The sequence below is a fragment of the Dendrobates tinctorius genome, unplaced genomic scaffold, assembly GCF_039654945.1.
Source record: "Dendrobates tinctorius isolate UK_male_01 unplaced genomic scaffold, ASM3965494v1 ptg000138l, whole genome shotgun sequence".
NCBI classification, from domain to species: Eukaryota; Metazoa; Chordata; class Amphibia; order Anura; family Dendrobatidae; genus Dendrobates; species Dendrobates tinctorius.
The window spans coordinates 13,857,051-13,878,836 of NW_027361806.1; the positions used below are offsets into that span (position 1 = coordinate 13,857,051).

The 21,786-nt window shown below is 47.6% G+C and overlaps 1 protein-coding gene across 14 annotated transcripts in view; it reads right to left on the reverse strand.

Annotated features, from left to right (window-relative positions):
* Positions 1-311: 311 nt before the first annotated feature.
* Positions 312-21,786, reverse strand: part of DOCK7 (dedicator of cytokinesis 7) — a 109,295-nt gene continuing 87,820 nt past the window's right edge. For 9 of the 14 annotated variants that reach the window (XM_073544642.1, XM_073544646.1, XM_073544652.1 and 6 more), the window contains 13 exons: positions 21,089-21,247; positions 20,637-20,737; positions 20,071-20,263; positions 19,591-19,734; positions 18,076-18,207; positions 17,355-17,369; positions 11,801-11,926; positions 4,991-5,080; positions 4,610-4,846; positions 3,342-3,485; positions 2,978-3,084; positions 2,086-2,253; positions 312-1,922 (listed from right to left, as the gene is read on the reverse strand). In XM_073544642.1, the coding sequence (XP_073400743.1) occupies positions 1,880-1,922; positions 2,086-2,253; positions 2,978-3,084; positions 3,342-3,485; positions 4,610-4,846; positions 4,991-5,080; positions 11,801-11,926; positions 17,355-17,369; positions 18,076-18,207; positions 19,591-19,734; positions 20,071-20,263; positions 20,637-20,737; positions 21,089-21,247 (1,659 nt within the window). In that variant the 3' untranslated portion in view covers positions 312-1,879. Of the gene's footprint in view, positions 1,923-2,085; positions 2,254-2,977; positions 3,085-3,341; positions 3,486-4,609; positions 4,847-4,990; positions 5,081-11,800; positions 11,936-17,354; positions 17,370-18,075; positions 18,208-19,590; positions 19,735-20,070; positions 20,264-20,636; positions 20,738-21,088; positions 21,248-21,786 lie in introns of all 14 variants that reach the window. The other 5 variants (XM_073544649.1, XM_073544640.1, XM_073544651.1 and 2 more) reach the window with 1 other exon arrangement.

The window sequence follows — 21,786 nt, forward strand, 5'->3', positions numbered from 1 at the left end:
GAGGTGCTGCCCTTTTTAGCCTCTAGTTTTCCTGTCCTTGGTGGGCAGATCCCTTCTCTTGTGGTGCTGTCATGGATTCCGAAAGATACTGATACCGGTAAGTAACCAAGACTCACATACAGAACTTAAAAGCTCACCCAAGCCTGGAATTTTCCACATACGGGAGAAGACATGTTATACACCCCTCCAGCCCCATCCTTAGTGATGGGCATTTTATTGTTCGTGTGTGGGAGGGGAATTGGAGCTTAGTACCATTAGTATTGTTATTTACTCATCTGTTATGCAATATAAATGACTCAAGATTTCACAAGTAAAAATATTTCATAGTTTAATGAGTCCAAATAATACAATACAAAATATACACGGAATATAATCTGAGCACAAAGGCTGAAGAGCAATAAATAGCCACAATTTAGTAACCCATCAGCAACTCGGAAATGTTTACCTGCCAACTGAATGCTTGTAATATTACTAAGTGTGGGTGGCTGGAAAGTAACTTGTGCTGTGTAAAGAACACCTACCTACGAGGAATTAGAGTTGAGCAAAAAGTTGCAGAACCTGGCAGGACCAGAGTTCTGAGAACCTCCCAATACCGGTCGGAATCCCGGCGCTTATTCTGATATTCCGAATGTGATGCCATGCCGGAATGATGAGGTCACCCCGGAACTGATAATCTGAGGAAGTGCCAGTTCGCAATACGAAAGCTCTCATCGGGTGGCCACGGACTACAATCCTGCAACTGTTTCCTGAACTCTAGATCCGGACCTCGAAATCTACCTACATCGCCCCAAGTTGTGTGGAGATGTTCTGCATCTTCTCCATGCTAATAGGAACAGAGAAGCGGTCCTGGACCCCCCTCCAAACTGGCAGCAAACACTACAACTCCCAGTGTGAGCCAACAGACGTAGAGGACGGACACAAAATGCTGAATAAGAAAATAGAAATGGCTTCTTCCAGAGTGGAAAAGAAATGCGGAACATTTCTTCAAGGTGCTTCTACTCTAATCTCACGAGACGTGTATACAACAGTGGAAGATCGTAGCGTTTGGCAATTGTATGTAGTGACGTTAATTTTAACGCTATATTATACCTTAAAAGCGTTCTGGATCTTAAAGGATAAGTACCGTCATTAGAGACTGCAATAAATAAAGTAATAACCTCCTTCCCATGTTTGGTGTAGATGGCCCTGAGTAATCGACCAATGCAAGATAATAACGGGAAAAAAATGGCTGAGATGATGCCACCACCAATAATGGGAATGTTTTCATGCCGAGAGTTGCATCTCCATGGTGGAGGTTATAATTGGCCGCCATTAAAAAAAAAAAAAAAAGAAAATTAAGATAAAAGAAAGTTGTTTCTCTTGTCGGAGCATTCAGATCTGAATCTAGAAACTGTGTAAGGAAAGAAAAAGGCCTAAAAAAAAAAATTGGAGCGCTCAGTACCGGGGGACTCTGTCTCCTCCTATATACCATTCACAATTTTATGACTGTGGTTCAATTTGCGATAAAAAAAAAAAAAAAATTCATTGGTAATGAAGACAAAGGATGAAAGTACCTTAAAATAATATTAAAATGACAAAGTGGAATATAAATTAATAGAAATGTAATACAAGTAAATGCAAATTGCATAAATAGTGATAAAAAATGGATCGTTGTACCACAGGAAATGAATAATAGTGAAATGATGGAATCCAAAGTAACGCCGAGCGTTGCCATAGCGGACCTTCCTTTAACAGTCTGACGGTGAATTTCCCCACTCTGAGGGTCACGGTGCAGGACGAGGGTCTGTTCTCAGTGTAACGGGCGCCTGCGTCCTGTGCCCCCATTGCTTTCCGCCAGGTATCGGTTCCATAGGGAGGAGCGATCCCAACTTTCTTCACATCACAAGTCGATTTTTCTTAGACTCATTCTACTGAACGAATCCCTACAGAGCACAGAAAGCAGTGATGTAAAGAACGCGGGGGGTCAGACCACAATCGTGGACGAGGGATGTGAAAACTACTGGAAAAATACAGAAAGTGACACCCCCCCAACTAGAATGAAGGCCTAGGACAGCAGTTGACCTCCACATGGTGGCTGCAGATTACCTGTGACAGGTGATGGGGACCACATTCTTGTACAGCTGTGGGATCTTCCTGTTGATGAGCGGCTGCAGCGCCTCCTTCAGGCGGTGATAGTTACGCTCCAGCTCCCGCTGATATTCCTTCTGGTCCGGACCGATGAGACTCTTATTCTTTCGCAGAGCGTCCTCGCACCTATTAAAGAATAGACAGGTGAAACGGCTACGACATTCACCTCCGCAATGTCTCCTGAGCACGGGAAGGAACTACTCCCATCATCCATCCACAATCACCATCAGATCTTCAGTCTGCGTAGAACGTGGTGCTTACAGGACATTGCAGAAGACGTAGTGCAGAAAATGTCTAATCTGGCATCAATGGGACCTGATCAGTGCTGGATATTCTGGATTATCAGACGGATGTGGCCATAGCACGTAAAAGCAGAGAATTCCCAAATAAAATGTATTGCGTCTCCTCTCCATTAAAGTGAACGAGGCCGAGCTGCAATACCTGAAGATAGGTTGTTTGTGAATGAAAAGGCGCTATGGATGCTTTCGGGGTTATTTATGTATTTGGGGCTAAAAAATAATTTTAAAAAAATTGCAGTTAGGCTTTTTGTCTCCCTGTATATTGCTGGCTGTTGAATGATTTAACTGAGAATCTATCGGTGAGCTTGATTTAAGAGAGTTTGTAACTTTTCTGAGCTCTTAAGTTTTGACTTGACTTATGACCACAGATCACATCAGAGGAGCTGAGAAAAAGAGAAGTGATACAAACTGTGCCAAAACGAGCTCACTGATGGATTCTTGGTTAACTCCTGCGGAAAGGAATGTATTGACATCAATGGATATAAAAGCATTGCATTCATGACCCATAATTTACCCTATGGAGAGTGGTTATCCTTAAAAGGGAAACACACCTTTTTGTGAAATCTTTAAAACAGAGTCTCAGTTTGTTATGATGGCGGAATAATTTGGGATCGTTTGGAATCTCCGACAAAAACACCTGAGCGACCTCCAGCGGACCCTGCAAAAGAAACGACCATGAAACGTTAATGTATCCCCCCAATATGTGCCACCACTCTGAACGCCACTAAGGAACAAAGTATCTGTCAGCCATTATTAGGGTAGAAGCCAATACCCGAATACCCAGGGGCAGTTTGACATCACTACCAGAAAAAGTCTGTGGCCTCTGCTTCATAAAAATGGATGAATAGTCATCGCCATCTCTATGTGATGTCACCGCTGTGCTACAGACAGCAGCAGCCGGAGATCAGTGCTCACCTGATTCACAGTTGTCCCCACGGAGCCCTGTAAGACCATCTGCAGCATCTTTGGATCGGCCGGATCCTGGTGGGTGGCAAAGGCCAACTCCTGGGTCTTCTTCTGCATGTCCTCGATGGCGACTTCAATAGGAGTCAAAATGATCTGCAACGTACACAGGAATGATTACTGACGAGCCCGTAACAGTCACCCCAAGATTCTCTCACTTATAAAGGGGTGTTCTCATATTTCTTTAATTAGTTAGCATGAAAATAAGCAAGTTTGCAATTGACTTGCTTGTTCTATCTGCTGTCACTCTGAGAACTTTCACAGTGTACAGCTCGTTTCCATGGAGCTTGACTTTTAGAGGCAAAGTTTGCAGTAGTTACATTGCAGGAAAGGAGTTAACTCTTAACATCTCAGTCACATCTCTCCAGTTTCTTGATTTATATACAAGAGTAAGCCTCCTGCTTTCCCCTCAGCTTCTAAAGAGATGCTTTTATAAATCTTGTAAAATCACCAGACCGAGCATTGGCATCTTTCAGATCTACTAAATCAGGGCTCTCACTGTCCTGAGGGGTGTGCTTGTTCAAATGCCTGAAGATCTTACAGCAGAACATGTGCTGAGTTCAACATGAGTGGACCCGTGAAAGTTTGGGTTTTGGTAGCCTACCCGAACTTTATTCCAAAGTTTAGTTTGGGTACCAGAACTTTACCCAAACTTGAACCAGAACCCCATTGAAAATAATGAGGACCCAAACTTTGGAGCTAGAAAATTCTCTCTCCGAGACTGCAGAGTTCTAAGCTGCTCAAGAGACAACTTGGCAATACCCATTTAAGTTAGGAAAAAAACACAAAAACCTTCTGCTTCTGGAAAGTTGTTTCCTAATTTCCCCAGACACTGAATTAGCATCTGAGAGCAAAATAAAATACAGGAATTACTACTTCCAATGTAAATTTCTGGAAACCGGGGGGAACAATGGAGACTATACAGATCGCCGTAACGGATTGTGCCAAATCTTCAGAACTCGGGAGCTTTTATGGAAACTGAAGTTTCAAAAAAGAAAGTTCTGCAACTTTTGAAAATACAATAATGCGAGTGCAAAGCACAAAGTAAGATCTCTGCTCGCTTAAAGTAATGTCAGAGCGTCTTTGGCCGCGAGACTAGTTGTGCAACCAGAGATCGCTGTATGTTACTGCTACATCGCAGGACAGTGCAAGCGAAAAGGGTCACGTGGAGACCTGCAAAGTAGCACGACAAGCAAAACCTGATGCTGTGCGCCCCTCACCTCCTCCTTGTGAATGACGTTTATCCGGGTTTTGATGTAAGGGAACGCGTGCGATGTGGTCAGGATCGTCTTCCTCTTGAACTGCTCGTGCAATTCCCCGTGTGCCCTTCCATCCAAGGTGAAGGGCGTGCAGTACATGAAGCGCCGCAGGTTGTAGTTCTTGTCGAAGTAGGTGATCCGATCCTTCATTTCATAGGTGTCGAAGTACGGCTCCACGTAGGTGATCTGGATGAACGCCTGCGGACGGACGACACAACGGATATGCTCAGGTCTACACCTCCAAAGGCTCCACATAGAGGAGATCGATCCCACTGATGCAGCTGCTATAGATCAGTACCAGACAAGAAAAAAAAAACAAAAAACTGGAATCCTCTCCGTTACCTTATTAGAATCTAATTTACATTTGTCAACCGGGTTGGAATCCTTAATGACCTCAACAACGTCCTCCCCGAACCGCTCACCGTAGAACCCCTACAGAAAGAGAAGGGTGCGGATTACACAGAGTCCTGCATTCACCGGTCGATAAAGACACAAAAAACAGGATTTTTGGGTTGCTTACCGTAAAATCTGTTTCTCGGAGCCTTCATTGGGGGACACAGAGACCATGGGTGTATGCTGCTGCCACTAGGAGGCTGACACTATGCACAAAAAAAGGTTAGCTCCTCCTCTGCAGTGTACACCCCACCGACTGGCAGGGAATTCCTCAGTTAGTGAGAAAGCAGTAGGAGAAGTAACAGAATAGATTGAAAACAGAACAAACAACTCAACTGTAACCAATCAACCAAAGTAAGAACAGGAGTTGTAGAACATGGGAGGGTGCTGTGTCCCCCAATGAAGGCTCCGAGAAACAGATTTTACGGTAAGCAACCCAAAAATCCTGTTTTCTCGTTCACCTTATTGGGGGACACAGAGACCATGGGACGTCCCAAAGCAGTCCCTGGGGTGGGAAACAAACTTCCATCAGGCCAGTGGACTCACCACCGCTGCCTGCAGGATCCTTCTACCTAGGCTGGCGTCCGCCGAAGCGTAGGCGTGGACCTTGTAGAATTTCACAAACATGTGAACCGAAGACCAGGTTGCAGCATTGCAAAGCTGCAGCGCGGAGGCTCTGTGGCGTACCGCCCAGGAGGCACCCACTGCCCGGGTAGTGCGCGCTCTGATCCCCGGAGGGGCCACTCGATGCTTAACCCGGTAGGCCTCCAAAATTGCTGATCTGATCCAGCGAGCAATAGTAGCTTTGGAAGCCGGGTGACCTTTCCGCGCCCCATCTGGAATGACGAAAAGAGAGTCTGTCTTTCGCAAGGAAGTCGTCCTAGACAGACAGACTCTCATTGCCCTGACCAGATCCAGCTTGTTCAGGGACCGCTCCCGAGGGTGAGTTGGACTCGGACAGAAGGACGGCAGAACAATATCCTCATTGAGGTGAAAGGAGGACACCACCTTTGGAAGAAAAGAGGGCGGAGGCCGCAGAACTACCTTGTCCTGGTGAAGTACCAAGAAAGGAGAGAACGGGAAACATCCCTGAGAGGTTCAAAAGGAGAACCTTGCAGAACCTCAAGAACCAGATTAAGATCCCATGGATCCACGGGCGCTCGATACGGAGGAGCCGTGTGAGCCATGCCCTGAAGAAAGGTTTGACCTGAGGGCGGGAGGCCAACGTCTTCTGAAACAAAATGGACAGCGCCGAAACTTGACCCTTCAAGGAACTGAGAGCAAGCCCCGCATCCAGCCCTGCCTGAAGAAACGCCAGAACGGAAGGGAGCGAAAAGCACATGTTATTGGCCTCACACCAAGTGAAATAGGCCTTCCAAGTACGGTAGTAAATTTTGGAAGATGATGGCTTCCTGGCTCGGATCATGGTATGAATTACTCGACCGGAGAATCCTGCTCGTTTCAAAACCTCGGTCTCAACAGCCACGCCGTTAAATTGAGCGGCCGAGAATTGGGGTGGCAAATCGGGCCTTGAGACAGCAGATCTGCCCTGTCTGGAAGCTTCCAGGGGGCGTCCGCGAGAAGATTGACAATGTCCGCGAACCAAGACCTTCTGGGCCAATTCGGGGAGATAAGAATGACTGGAATTCCTTCAGCTTTGATCTTCTTCAACAGCTTGGGAAGAAGAGGCAGGGGAGGAAACAGGTAGGGGAGCTCGAACTGCGACCAAGGAATGGCCTGGGCGTCGGCGCCCACTGCGAGAGGATCTCGAGCCCTGGATACAAACTGTGGGACTTTCCTGTTGAGGCGAGAAGCTAGCAGATCTACGTCCGGGGCTCCCCAACAACGGCAGAGCTGAAGAAATACCTCCGGATGTAGGGACCACTCTCCTGCCGCGAGACCCTGGCGGCTGAGAAAATCGGCGGCCCAGTTGTCTACGCTGGGAATGTGTACCGCGGAGATTGTCGGTATCGAAATCTCTGCCTACTGAAGGATCTTTGACACTTCTGTCAGGGCTGAGACACTCCGTGTCCCTCCTTGACGGTTGACATATGCCACCGCTGTGGCATTGTCTGTCCGAATCCGGACAGGCAGGCCCCTGAGGAGCCTCTCCCAGTGGACGAGAGCCATATGGATCGCTCGTATCTCTAGGACGTTGATCGGCAGAGCAGATTCTTGAGTCGACCAATGATCCTGAACAGTGTGATTGCGGAACACTGCACCCCAGCTGAGGAGGCTGGCATCCGTTGTTACAATCTACCAGTGAACAGGAAAAGACCGCTCCAAGAGGATAAGAGGTGACGTCAACCACCAGTTGAGTGACCGCTTGATCCGGCATGAAAGGCGAACAGGGCGATCCAGGGACAGAGCCGACCTGTTCCACCTCGACAGAATGGCCCGTTGGAGAGGCCTGGCGTGAAATTGGGCAAAGGAAACTGCCTCTATCGCCGCCACCATCTTTCCCAGGACCCGCATAGCTGTACGGAGGGACGGAAATCGTGTGGTCTGCAGCGATCGTACATGCTGCTGCAGGGAGAGAATCTTCTCTTGTGGGAGAAAGACCCTTGACCGACGAGTGTCGAACAGTAGGCCCAGAAACACAAGACGTTGAGTAGGGACCAGACAGGACTTTTTCCTGTTGACGATCCACCCGAAATTGGAAAGAGTGTCTAGGACGATCGCCAAACTGAGACGTGCCTGTTGGAAAGCGGGAGCTTTGATCAGAATATCGTCGAGGTATGGAAAAAGAACGAGACCTCTGATCCTCAACAAGGCCATCAACGCAGCCACGATCTTCATGAAGACTCTGGGAGCGGTGGCGAGACCAAAGGGCAGCGCGACGAACTGGTAATGTTCCTGGCGAACCGCAAAACGCAGGAACTTCTGATGTCCGGAGAATATGGGAACATGTAGATAGGCATCTTGGATGTCTATCGAACACATGAATTCCTGCTCCTCCATGGAAGCGATTACCGAACAAACCGACTCCATCCGGAAGTGGCGAAGGCCGCCCCGTCTTTTTTCGGCACGACAAACAGGTTTGAATAAAACCCTGTAAACCGCTCCGATTCGGGAACGGGCACAAACACCCCGGAACTGAGGAGAGAGTCGATGGCCGTAAAGAACACCGGGATCAAAGCTGGATCTTTTGGAGGACGGGATTCGAAGAAACGATCCCGTGGAAGAGAGACGAACTCCATCTTGTATCCTGACGATACAACCTCCCTGACCCAAGCGTCCTCTACTGAGGCCAGCCAGACGTCCTTGAAGAACAGGAGTCGACCTCCCAATTGGAAGGGACCCTCGGGAGTCCGAGGATAGTCATGCTGATGGGGACCGTCCAGATCCGGATCTGGATGGTCTGCCCTGCGAAGAGTGGGAGCGCCAGGAGGGAGTGGGTCTGAAGGAAACTTTCTTCCTATCTTGGCGTGCCTGCGGTCTTTGTTGGTTGGAGGTCTCCGCCGTATTGAAACGGCGGTAAGCCCGAAAGGGTCGAAACTGATGCCTTATTGGGGGTCTGCGAGGCTTGGACTGAGGCAGGAGAGAACTCGTGCCTCCGGTGGCGTCCTTAATAATCTGGTCCAATTGGGATCCAAAGAGGCGCCCTCCCTGAAAAGGGAGATTAGTAAGAGACTTTTTAGAAGACAGGTCCGCATGCCAGGCCTTGAGCCAAATTGTACGTCGGATTGCCACAACGTTACTTGACGCCTGAACTGCGCAGGATGCGGCATCCAAAGAAGCAGAAAGCAGATAATCCCCCGCATGGGAAATCTGATTGGCGAGATCGGCCAATCGATCTGGTTGTGCTTTCTCTATGATGCCCTGACGAAGATCCTCTGCCCAAGTGGCTATGGCCTTTGCTGCCCAAGATGAGGCAAAAATTGGGCATACCGCCGTCGAAGCCGCTTCGAAGGCAGACTTCGCCAGGGATTCTATAATCCTATCATTAGAATCCTTCAGAGACGCCACGCCTGACAGCGGGAGAACCGTGTTATTAGAAAGCCTGGACACGGGCGGATCGATTGAGGGGGAAGCAGACCAGTTGTCCGTGAGCTCTTTAGCAAACGGGTACAGAACGCCGAGACGCTTTCCTCGTTGAAAGCGTCTGGTCGGATCTCCTCTTTCCCTGGTAAAAATCTTTCCAAACTCGGAATGTAAAGGGAATACCCTGGAGGGTGTTTCCTCCCGTCTGAACGAAACCTCCTGATCTGAGGATTTCGCAGGGGGTCAGCAATGTCGAAGGTCTGATGGATCGCTGCAATGAGGTTCTGCACAGTAACCCTCATGTTCGCATCCTGGTCCGAATCCAGCTCTAAGGTCCCCTCAGATGACCTGTCCGAGAGCGCTTCACCTGACCCGGGTGAGGAGGCCCGGGAGGGAGGCTGCCGAGGACTATGTGGAGACATGGGGCGAGGAGAGGATTCCGGCTGGAGATCCTGCCTGGGTCTTTTGCGACTAACGCTGGCCGACTCAGATGGAACCTCTTGAGGCCTGCTGGACCCTGTAGAGATGTCATGGGGCAACTTATCCAGGACGGCTACTAGGGACTGAGACACCCTGGTGAGGTCTGCCACTGACTGTGATAGAGACGAGGCCCAGCCGGGCATAGGGGGTTCACTCTCGCCTGGGGCCCTAGATGGCTCCTGGGCGGCGTCAGGTTGAATAGGATTGCTACAATCCAGGCAGAGGGAAGTGGACTGACCTGAGGGAAGTTTGCGATTGCAGGAAGAGCATGCAAAGAACTTGACTAGAGTGCAGGGGGGAGCCGCAGGGCGGTTACGGTCAGATTTGGAGTTAGACATAATGAAAATCTGAGGGAGAGCCGGAAGGTTGGGGGACAGGGTGCAGAGAAGGGTGTCTGCAGATGCAGAGCTACTCACGGTCCGGTGACCCCAGAGACGAAGGTATCCACCACTCTGCAGATGCAGGTCAGAGGAATGTCTGGCTGACAGGGGCGTCCGGCTGTGCGGCTGCAAAGATGGCGACCGCCTGAAGGAATCATGGAAAACGCACTCCCAGGGGAAGGAGGGCGGAGCTAACCGCCTGCTGAATCAGGAACCGCCCCTGGCCAGGAACAGGCTAAGAAGGGCGGTGGGAGGGCCTGGAACGGGCGGGAGAGAAGCCCGCTTAGTAGAAAGGGGCGGGGGGCGTGGCCGCGATACCGGAGTAGGCCCGAACTGAAGCCGGGGCCTAAATTACTAGCGGCGGCTGCCTGTCAGCACGGGGTCGGCGCGGAGGTGCCGCAATGCGAGCGCCGCCGCGAGAGGACCCTGGGATACCCGATCGAAGTGTCGGGGGAGAAGAAGAGGACGGTGAAGGGGCTGGCTGTAGGAGCAAGATGGGCGCAGGAGATCGCAGCGCCACCGCATCCCTGCTCCAGGGAAGATGCTGTGAACGCGCCCTCGGGGAGGAATGCTGCTGGCCAAAGGGTCCCCATACTTACCCGTCCCGGGAGAGTACCTGAAGAGTCTGCGTCTCAACCAACCGACAGGCTCTGGTAGGCGAGTGGGTGGGAGACTGGCGACGAGGACCCTCTGGATCGCTGACACATCTTCGTGTTGGCGTCCGCCTGGAAGGCTGGTGGTCCTGCTACGGAGAACTGTGAGGATACGGGGTGGCAGTACACGCCGTACTCACAGACTCCTTGTGGGAGTAAAGATGTGACCATACACACTGTATCCCTCCGGGAAAACCTGAAAAGAAACGACGCACATCGAGGTAGATATGGGTCTAATTAAAGACCCGTGTCCACCTCCTACTGACACTAAGCTAAACTGAGGAATTCCCTGCCGGTCGGTGGGGTGTACACTGCGGAGGAGGAGCTATCCTTTTTTTGTGCATAGTGTCAGCCTCCCAGTGGCAGCAGCATACACCCATGGTCTCTGTGTCCCCCAATAAGGCGAACGAGAAATACCCAATAATATTAATTGATCTAGGCACAGATAGTGCTGCATATCTGCCCCCATGTCTCTATACAAATGATGCATGCAGTGATAATACTATATTCCTGTTTCTATATATAAATTATGTAGGTACAGATAGTACAACCTCACTGTCTAAATAAATGATATAGGTGCTGATTGTACTGCCTTCTTGCCTCTCTATATAAAAATACAGGTAGGCCCAGATATTACGGCCTCGCTCTCTAAAAATTATGTAGGAGCAGCTAGTACTGCCTCATTTTTTCTTTACTATTTAGGCACAGACAGTACTGCTTTCTTGTCTCTATATAACGTAAGCACAGATAGTACTGCCTTCTTGTCTCCTATATAAATAACTTGGGCACATATAGTACTGCCTTCCTGACTCCCTATCTAATTGACTCCGGCACAGATAGCACTGCCTTCCGGACTCCCTATCTAATTGACTCCGGCACAGATAGCACTGCCTTCCGGACTCCCTATCTAATTGACTCCGGCACAGATAGTACTGCCTTCCGGACTCCCTATCTAATTGACTCCGGCACAGATCGTACTGCCTTCCGGACTCCCTATATAAATAACTTGGGCACAGGTAGTACTGCCTTCCTGACTCACCAAATAAATAACTTGGGCACAGATAGTACTGCCTTCCTGACTCCCTATATAAATAACATAGGCACAGATAGTACTGCCTTCCTGACTCCCTATATAAATGACATAGGCACAGATCGTACTGCACTCCTGTCTCTATAAAGATAAGATGGTCATTAAAGGGAAATACTATCTGTGCTCATACTCCAGACACGGTCTCTACAGACATCGGACGGTGGTGTTTTACCTCCAGCCGGTGGGAGATTTCCGCCAGTTTGGTTATTGCTGGTTCTTTGTAAACAAACTCTTGTTCATCTAAGTCTCCAAATCTGGTTCCATAAAAACCCACACGGAAATACGTCCCAAACATTCTCTTCCCGTCCTGAGGACAAGAGGAGGCTAAATTATCACAAGGGTAATGACAGGAGGAAAGAATCACATCGAATACTCTGGACATCGATACAAAACATGAAGACTCTGCTGTCCTCATCTTGCACAGATCTTCAGGTATAGCTTCTCCTAAGCTTCAAAGCTGCACTCAGAATTCTCCTGCCGCATAATTTCAGTCAGGCAGACAAACCCTGATAGTATTGTGATGTATTGTGAGAGCTGCAGTGGTTTCAGCATCAGACTGCAGTACAGCAGAGCACGATCGGTGCAGACACTGAAGCAGCAGGAGGCGGACAGGATGTGAAGGCAGCTCTAAATGTGGAAAGTAATATGAAATTACTCAAGGTCGATGCGAGGTGAGTAAAGCCCGGCATCAATAAGACCACTGATTACATTAGGAAATGTAGGCGGCGATCACTGGTTGAGGTCAGACCACCGGATTTTTATGCAAAATTCAAGCAAAATTATGCAGTTTTGCCACAATTTAGCAAGAAATATTTCGCTCTGCTGCACTCTGGCAGCAAAAATGGAGCCATGATTCAAGTGACCTCACTAACTATAAATGCTGCGTCCCCTGCACTCAAATCAGCTGAACCAATGCTAACTTTTATTTAAAGGGTATGAATACTTTAGCAAACTTTTTTTTTTTAACAGATCCAATGGACCGAAGATACTCTATACATATCATATATGCAAAAAAAAAAAAAAAAAAGAAAATTCACTTTGCAAATATCCTGAAATCTTACCGTTTTGTGTACACAGCCTTTATATGTCTCCATGGTTACAGACTACAAAGCAGCTCTGTGCCGTCTGATCCTAGAATCACTACCTCTGAGACAGACTGCAAGATCAGGCTACACGCGGGGTTTGTTTGTAGCTTGCAACCATGGAGACACATAGGTTTGCATAGAAGCTGTGTACACGGAACGGTAATATATATATATTTTTTTCTAAAGCATTAAAATGCTGGTTGCAAAAGTTTTCACATCCTTTAGTACATATAATTGCTCATCATCCATGTTAGACTAGGCGGCTGCAGAAAGGGTCAAGTAATGATGACAGCCTCCATTCTGCAAAGTCAACTAGAAGTGTTGAAGAACTACAACTCTCAGCATGCTCTGACAGACTGGAGCCTGATGTGAAGGCCTTGACCCGGGAATGACGAATATCTCTACAGCATGTGTGTGTGGCAATGTGATGACTATAGGGGACCACTGTGGACGACGGGCGCGCACAGCAGCACAGAGGATTACAGGAAACTAAAGCGCTGATTAACCTATTATTTTCCAAAGGGAAAAAAAAAATAATAGGGCAGCATGAGAGAGGAGATTACACCGCAGAGCCGTTAACAGAGCCGAGAGGTAGCGCACAGCCACCATATGGTTTTATAACGCACGGTGAACCCCTCTCGTCTGCTGCGGGGGGCTGGAGGGGAAAGGGGGTCATCCACATCATCACAAAGGGAGAGGCAGCGCCGGCGGCCGGGTCATTCCTTACACCCAACATAGAAAACTGTAAGTGGGAAAAGTTACAGTTCACTAAAGTGGGATTTTTTTTTTAAATATATATTTTTTTTTTTTAAGTTACATCCAAATTCAAAATCTCCCACAAACCTTCCGGCAAATTAAGGGTCAATCGTTAATTATCGTTTTTTTTTTTCCTCTTGGCTGAAGTTAAATGAGACATAAAACTAAATTATCCAGGAGATAGAACTTACCACAACAGACAAGAGTAAAAAGTGGGGACAGAAGGGTCAGCAACCGGGGGGGAAGACAGTGGGTGAAGGGCGGGAAAAAAAACAAAAACAGAAATTATTTTAATTAGGGTTCGTCCAAAAACTAAAATGGAGAAAAACAAAATATTCAACTGGAAAACGTACAAGTGCAATGATGGGGATGCGGTGCCGGGAGGGGAAGGCGATGCAGAGGCCACAGGGGTTAGGATGGAGAGGAAAGTGTTAAGTACAAGCGACATGCATGAAAAGCGAAGGTAAACGATCGGTGGCTGACCAGAGGCTGTCGAACTGCAAGTGCCAGCAAGTACTTGGTGCCCACAACTGCTAAGCAGGCCACAGATCCCGTACCTCTCAGATAAAGCAACGTAAGATGATGATGGATGTTGGCATGCAGGAGGAACTAAACATGGGAGGACATAAAGTTCAGGGGTCGATTTAGCTAAACTTAGGTCATGCCTAAATAATCTGCCTGAAACAAATTAATAGACCAAAGCTTAAAAAAAGTTACAAATTGTGTGGAAACAGTCTGTAAATGCCAATATCTGATATCATTCACTAAACTTTCTTCTCAGACTGTAAAGACTTTACTTATCCTGTATTATACTCCAGAGCTGCACTCACTATTCTGCTGGTGCAGTCACTGTGTACATACATTACATTACTGATCCTGAGTTACATCCTGTATTATACCCCAGAGCTGCACTCACTATTCTGCTGGTGCAGTCACTGTGTACATACATTATATTACTGATCCTGAGTAACATCCTGTATTATACCCCAGAGCTGCACTCACTATTCTGCTGGTGCAGTCACTGTGTACATAAATTACATTACTGATCCGGAGTTACATCCTGTATTATACTCCAGAGCTGCACTCACTATTCTGCTGGTGCAGTCACTGTGTACATACATTATATTACTGATCCTGAGTAACATCCTGTATTATACATGTATACATACATGTATACATATGTATACATGTATACATATTATATATGTAATATATTATATATATTTAAGTTTATGCTTAGAACATACAACACTGCCCTTCACCTCTCCAAACAAACCTATTTCAACACCCTCATCACCTCACTGTCCAACAACCCGAAACGTCTCTTTGACACTTTTCATTCTCTACTCAATCCAAGAGTACAGGCCCCAACCACGGAGCTCCGAGCTGACGATCTGGCCAATTACTTCAAAGAAAAAATTGACCAGATCCGACAGGAAATTATCTCCAAATCCCCTCATACCATGCACTGTCCTCCCTCCCCCACTGCATCTAACTCACTCTCTGATTTTGAACCAGTCACAGAAGAAGAAGTAAGCAGGCTCCTTGCATCTTCTCGCCCAACTACTTGCACCAGTGACCCATTTCCGTCACATCTCCTCCAGTCCCTTTCCCCTGCTGTCACCCCTCACCTAACTAAAATATTTAACCTCTCTCTCTCTTCTGGTATTTTTCCCTCCTCATTTAAGCATGCCATCATACATCCACTACTTAAAAAACCATCCCTCGACCAAAACTGTGCCGCTAACTATAGACCTGTCTCTAATCTTCCCTTCATCTCTAAACTCCTGGAACGCCTGGTCCACTCCCGTCTTATCTGCTATCTCTCAGAAAACTCTGTTCTCGACCCTCTCCAATCCGGTTTCCGCTCTTTACACTCCACCGAAACTGCCCTCACTAAAGTCTCTAATGATCTACTAACAGCTAAATCAAATGGTCATTACTCCATGCTAATTCTCTTGGATCTCTCTGCAGCATTCGACACTGTGGATCATCAGCTCCTCCTCACTATGCTCCATTCCATTGGCCTCAAGGACACCGTTCTCTCCTGGTTCTCCTCCTATCTCTCCGACCGCTCCTTTACTGTATCTTTTGCCGGTTCCTCCTCCTCTCACCTTCCCCTTACTGTTGGGGTTCCTCAAGGATCGGTTCTAGGCCCCCTCCACTTCTCCTTGTACACTGCCCCTATTGGTCAAACAATCAGTAGATTTGGTTTCCAGTACCATCTCTATGCTGATGACACCCAATTATACGCTTCTTCTCCTGACATCACGCCAGCCTTTCTAGAAAACACTGGCGATTGTCTAAACGCTGTGTCTAATATCATGTCCTCACTATATCTGAAACTGAACCAGTCAAAGACTGAACTCCTGGTGTTTCCTCCCGCTACTAATGTACCTATACCCGACATTGCTATTTCTGTGTGTGGTTCCACAATTACTCCCCAGCAACATGCCCGCTGTCTTGGGGTCATACTTGATTCCGAGCTTTCCTTTGCCCCCCACATTCGATCACTGGCTCGCTCTTGTCATCTGCACCTCAAAAACATTTCTAGAATTCGACCTTTTCTTACTTTTGACTCTGCAGAAACTCTGACTGTTTCTCTTATTCATTCTCGTCTCGACTATTGTAACTCTCTTCTAATCGGTCTCCCTCTTACCAAACTCTCCCCTCTCCAATCTGTCTTGAATGCTGCAGCCAGGATCATATTCCTCACCAATCGTTACACCGATGCCTCTACCTTGTGCCAGTCATTACACTGGCTACCCATCCACTCCAGAATTCAGTATAAACTTATTACCCTCACCCACAAAGCCCTCCATGGCTCAGCACCACCCTACATCTCCTCCCTTGTTTCAGTATACCACCCTACCCGCGCCCTCCGTTCTGCTGATGACCTGAGGTTAGCATCCTCAATAGTCAGAACCTCCCACTCCCGTCTCCAAGACTTTACACGTGCCGCGCCAATTCTTTGGAATGCACTTCCCAGGTCAATACGATTAGTCCCCAATCCCCACAATTTTAAGCGTGTCCTGAAAACGCATTTATTCAGACTGGCCTATCGCCTCAACACATTAACCTAATCTATCCCTGGGTGGCACAGCCAAAAGTTTTACCATAACCAGGTTCCCAGCATCATGTTCCCACATGCTTTATGCATCCATTAGCCCTCTGTGTCTGTACTGTTACACACTTAACATCATGGCTGGTCCATACAATCAGGGTAACTGTTACCACCCACCTTTCGTGTCTCCCTCTTTCCTCATAGACTGTAAGCTTGCGAGCAGGGCCCTCACTCCTCTTGTTATTTGTTATAATCTACTGTATGTGATTATTGTTATGCTGTAATGTCTATTGTCTGTACAAATCCCCTCTGAAATGTAAAGTGCTGCGGAATATGTCGGCGCTATAAAAATAAAATTTATTATTATTATTATTATTATTATACCCCAGAGCTGCACTCACTATTCTGCTGGTGCAGTCACTGTGTACATACATTACATTACTGATCCTGAGTTACATCCTGTATTATACCCCAGAGCTGCACTCACTATTCTGCTGGTGCAGTCACTAGATAGAAAATAAAAAAAGGGCTGAATCGACCCCTTGATTTTGGAGGTGCAGGGGGGAGGGGTTGAGACAGGTGTTGATGGAGAGAGCGCTACTTTTGGAGGAGGATGATGAGAGTGACATGATGGTCACTTATTAGTGTCACGGTGTGAACGTCATGCACTAGGTCTAGCTGGACTTTACCATGACCAGAGGGTGCAATGTGTCTGGTTAATGGATCAGGTCACGGCACACAGCCCACCGCTAGCACATGTGGGTCAAGCATTGCAGGGGGCTCAGACTATTAGTGGTCTTTACTGACTGCACGTTACCTACCTCCCAGCCAGTACTCTGTGTAACAAGGAGATAAAAAACAGCGTCAACAGTGCAAACTCAGAGGCGGAGGCACCCGCGGCAGGACTACAACTCCCAGCATACAGCGTCTGATCCTCTAAATACAGCCAAAGTGAAAAAGGCTCAGGCAATGCATTCTGGGAATTGTAGTGCACTGGATGCCTCCTTTTACCCTGCGCCAAAAGCAAGAAAAACATTACATGACAGGTCAGTGCAAAAAGGAAATGTTTTCTTTATAGAAAGTCTGTCCCACATGCGGTGTTGCAGAGTGTCAAGCGGTGGGGCAGACTATCTGGACTTTTCTCGGATCATTCATCTATTACAGTACATGAGGCTCCGCTTATGTAAGAGCTGGGAGATGATGGTGAGCGGCTCCGCGGGGGGCATTGCTTCTTCTGCTGGAGAAGGTCAGCACTGCAGGGAGGCAGTAACCACGCGCTCCTCATCTAAGACCTGCGCTGTCTTACTGTAAATGTCAGTGTGGATGTACGAGACGCCTTCATTTTCGGCAGATTATATATATATATATATATATATATATATATAGGAAATCAGAATAAATATGTGCCCTGCAATACATGTAGCATGCACTAGGGGGCGCTATGTGGCAATTACAAATGTCTTATTAGTATTGAGGTCACATGATTACTGGGGGGGGCATTATCGGGTGCACAGCCACTGAATCGGACAGTTCTCTTGTTACCTGGTGGACGATCTTGCTGAACGCTTCCTGCAGTTTACCGTGAATTGCACACAGCTTCTTGGCGTCCCTGTTGGCTTCATGGATGGGGATTAGGACTTTGTAGACGTCGTTCACGGCCTCATACATTCCAGCCTGAAAGAAAGTCATTAACCAGCGAGAATGAGAGAGGGGGAAGAGCAGTGGTGTATGGTCACGACTGCTGTGATGTCATCTCTGGGCTGTGTGCTCTGAGCCAATCAAATGAGCTCCCTCCTTCTCTGTGAGGGGATGAGCAGATGTCTTCCTAATAAGCTCCTCCTCTCAGCTCCTCCAGCTGAAGTTCCTCCTCTCAGCTCCTCCAGCTGAAGCTCCTCCTCTCAGCTCCTCCAGCTGAAGCTCCTCCTCTCAGCTCCTCCAGCTGAAGCTCCTCCTCTCAGCTCCTCCAGCTGAAGCTCCTCCTCTCAGCTCCGCCAGCTGAAGCTCCTCCTCTCAGCTCCGCCAGCTGAAGCTCCTCCTCTCAGCTCCGCCAGCTGAAGCTCCTCCTCTCAGCTCCGCCAGCTGAAGCTCCTCCTCTCAGCTCCGCCAGCTGAAGCTCCTCCTCTCAGCTCCGCCAGCTGAAGCTCCTCCTCTCAGCTCCGCCAGCTGAAGCTCCTCCTCTCAGCTCCTCCAGCTGAAGCTCCTCCTCTCAGCTCCTCCAGCTGAAGCTCCTCCTCTCAGCTTCTCCAGCTGAAGCTCCTCCTCTCAGCTTCTCCAGCTGAAACTCCTCTCAGCTCCTACAGCTGAAGCTCCTCCTCTCAGCTCCTACAGCTGAAGCTCCTCCTCTCAGCTCCTACAGCTGCAGGTTCCCTCTTTCTCTGTGAGAGAGATAAAGGAGCAGCAGCATGTGAAGACATCTGCTCCGACTCATCCCGTTTCACAGAAAAGAGGGAAACTGCAGCTGTAAGAACAAATAAGGAGGAGCTCAGGAAGACATCTGGTCTCTGTTCTCTACTCTCACAGTTGTAGATTCCCTCTTTCCCTGTGAGATAACTTGCTCTGCGAGGGGATAAGCGGATGTCTCCACCCTGTTGATCCTCCACCGCTTTCACAGCCAGTCATCTCAAAGGAAAAGAAGGAAGCTGCAGCTCCATCCCCCCTCCTTCTAGTCCTGATTTACAGTTTTGCACTACATTTTTTTTGTGATTGAGGTTTCTTCCATTTGCTGTAACACTCAACTATGAACTCTGCATTTATCTGATATCTACAAATGTAATTTCTCCTTTAAGAAGAGTGGATACATTATGTGCACAGGACAGCGCCGGGTAATTTACGAGGCAGTCACTTTCCTCCCTGCTGTGATCAGATAAGAGCAGCGCCTCTTTTCCTGCATTTAGAGTGAATTAACATTTCCCAGGAAGCAGAGGCCGGAGAGACGTATCTGATACTACGACGCGCGCTTCTCCTACTCAGCACGTTTTGTGATAATGTTACTTGCGGTGTGGAAGACGCGTGAAAAACTCGTTGGCAATTAACTATCATTAAATGAAACTTCGTTACCATTGAGAATGATGCCGCCGCCTGTTCCAGGAGTCCGACTAGTCCGGCCTCTGTGAAGTATTTCCCAGAGCAAATCCCTTCTTCGTCTGGAGACACCACATCATCCGACACTGCTGACTCTTCCAAGACGTTGGAGGAAATATTCTGCGGAGGACGATCACATCTTTACAACTCGTCATCAAAAACAAAAGGTAGAGGGGTCTGTTTGGTTTTTATTAAAACTTAAAGGGGTTGTCCCCCATAAAGTACACAAATCACTGACCCACAGGAAAGGAGATAAATGTATGATCACCGGGGGTCTGACACCCACTAATCACAAGAACAGGGTGCTAAAGTCCTCTGCATGACTGGAGCGATAGTGAGCATGTGCGACCACTGTTCCATTCCCATCTATAGGACAGGTGGTCGCACATGCTCACTACTGCTTCACTCCCCAACAGGGGGGGTTTCTGGTCTGCCCTTGTTTTCGTCTGTATTCACCTGGAACGTGACGCAGCCAACAGGGAGATACTTGCGGTCTTCTAGCATGCTGAGATACTCGGCGACCAGCGCAGCGGAGTGCACCAGGCACTGTGCCGATTCGGCGTGGTTACTTCGTTCTGAGTGTTTTCCTGCCATGTTTTGCAGCCATGTTAACCGCAGATCCGGGGACGTCTGATAACCTTTGGCAATTCTAAAACAATGATAGTAAGAAAATAATAAATAAATAAATATATATATATATATATATCTCCAACAATGTGCTGCAAAAAATGTAACAAATGTAACAGATTCCTTTGTGTCTCCATGGTTACAGACTACAAACAAACCGTGTGTAGTCAGATTCTGCAGTCCTGCGTTACTCGCTTCCCCTGTCTTTGGGCAAGAAAAAAGGAACAGAGAGCGAATGCTGTGTGCAAGTTCGGACTACACAAACGGATTGTATGTAACCGTCCGGAGGCATTAGCATCCTTAGGGGTTGCGGACACATAACAGAGGGTTTCCAATTTGCTCAATTAGTATTTCTCAACAAATGCAAATGACAGCGGTGGTAAATCCTTTCCCACCTATACATGAGGTCAATCAGCATCTCGGGGTCCTCCTGATGTTCCTTCATCTTTACCGTGTCTGAGAGTATCATATGGAGATTAAATACCAGATCCTGAACCTGAACACAAAAACTTCACATTAGTTAAATAAAACTTTACAATAAAAAAAAAAAAAACTAAAATAAAAATGCCAGAAATAACTTCTCCACTCAGAAGTCTCTATATCTGGAGGCCGTGGTGCTGCGCAACGAGAAAAACAAGAGCCACAATGTGCAAAGTGTGGACATGCCCCCCCCAAAAAAATCAATTCTCAGCTGAGACATTTATATCAAATCAGAAATGCAGGTCCGATAAATGTCACAGAACGGCAGAGCCGACTGCAGCTGCCGGCAATGGAGAGATAATGCCACATTCACTTCTATGGGAAGTTAGGTTTGCATCACTGTTCACTTCCACGGCTGTGAACGCACCTGATCCGGGAACGTTGTCTCGCGTAGCTCCAGATCCTCCTCGGCGTAAGTCAATATGGTCTTCAAGGAGCGTCTTAAAAACTCCTCGTTGAAATTCTGTGATGTTCCCACCAGGGATGATAGAGACATGGTCACCTGCATCTTCACCCGAGCAAAATTCTGCAAAATTCAAGAACAATTAATCATAAACGATGACGTGAAAACAAGTAGCAAATCCTGGATACATTAAAGATCCAAGATACGACATTCATGCTTCATTCTTGCACTTCAGGCTGGTCCTATATGAACACAGCTGAGCTGTTTGTTACAATGTATCGGACAAAGTAAATATTTAAGCAGCAAAAGAACATATGTGTACACTGCTCCAGGATCTTATCTGCACTGATACATTGTAACAAACTACAGCTGTGTGAGCAGGACTTGGTCAGGATGGGTTTCCAGCCTCTTAGAAACAATGAAAAATAGGATAGGATGTATAAATCTAGTTTTTTTTTTTTTTTTTTAGTAAAGTGGGTGTCGTCTTCAAGAAGACACACCCATTTGGCTAACAAGGCTAGATTTATAAACCGGGAAAAGAGGGTTGTATCTCAGAATGGAGAGGCCCAGGATCAAAATAAAAACATGGCCAGATTGAGGAGAATGGCGCCATTTACACCAGGTGATAACATTACACATTTATGGCACATGACTGGTGATCT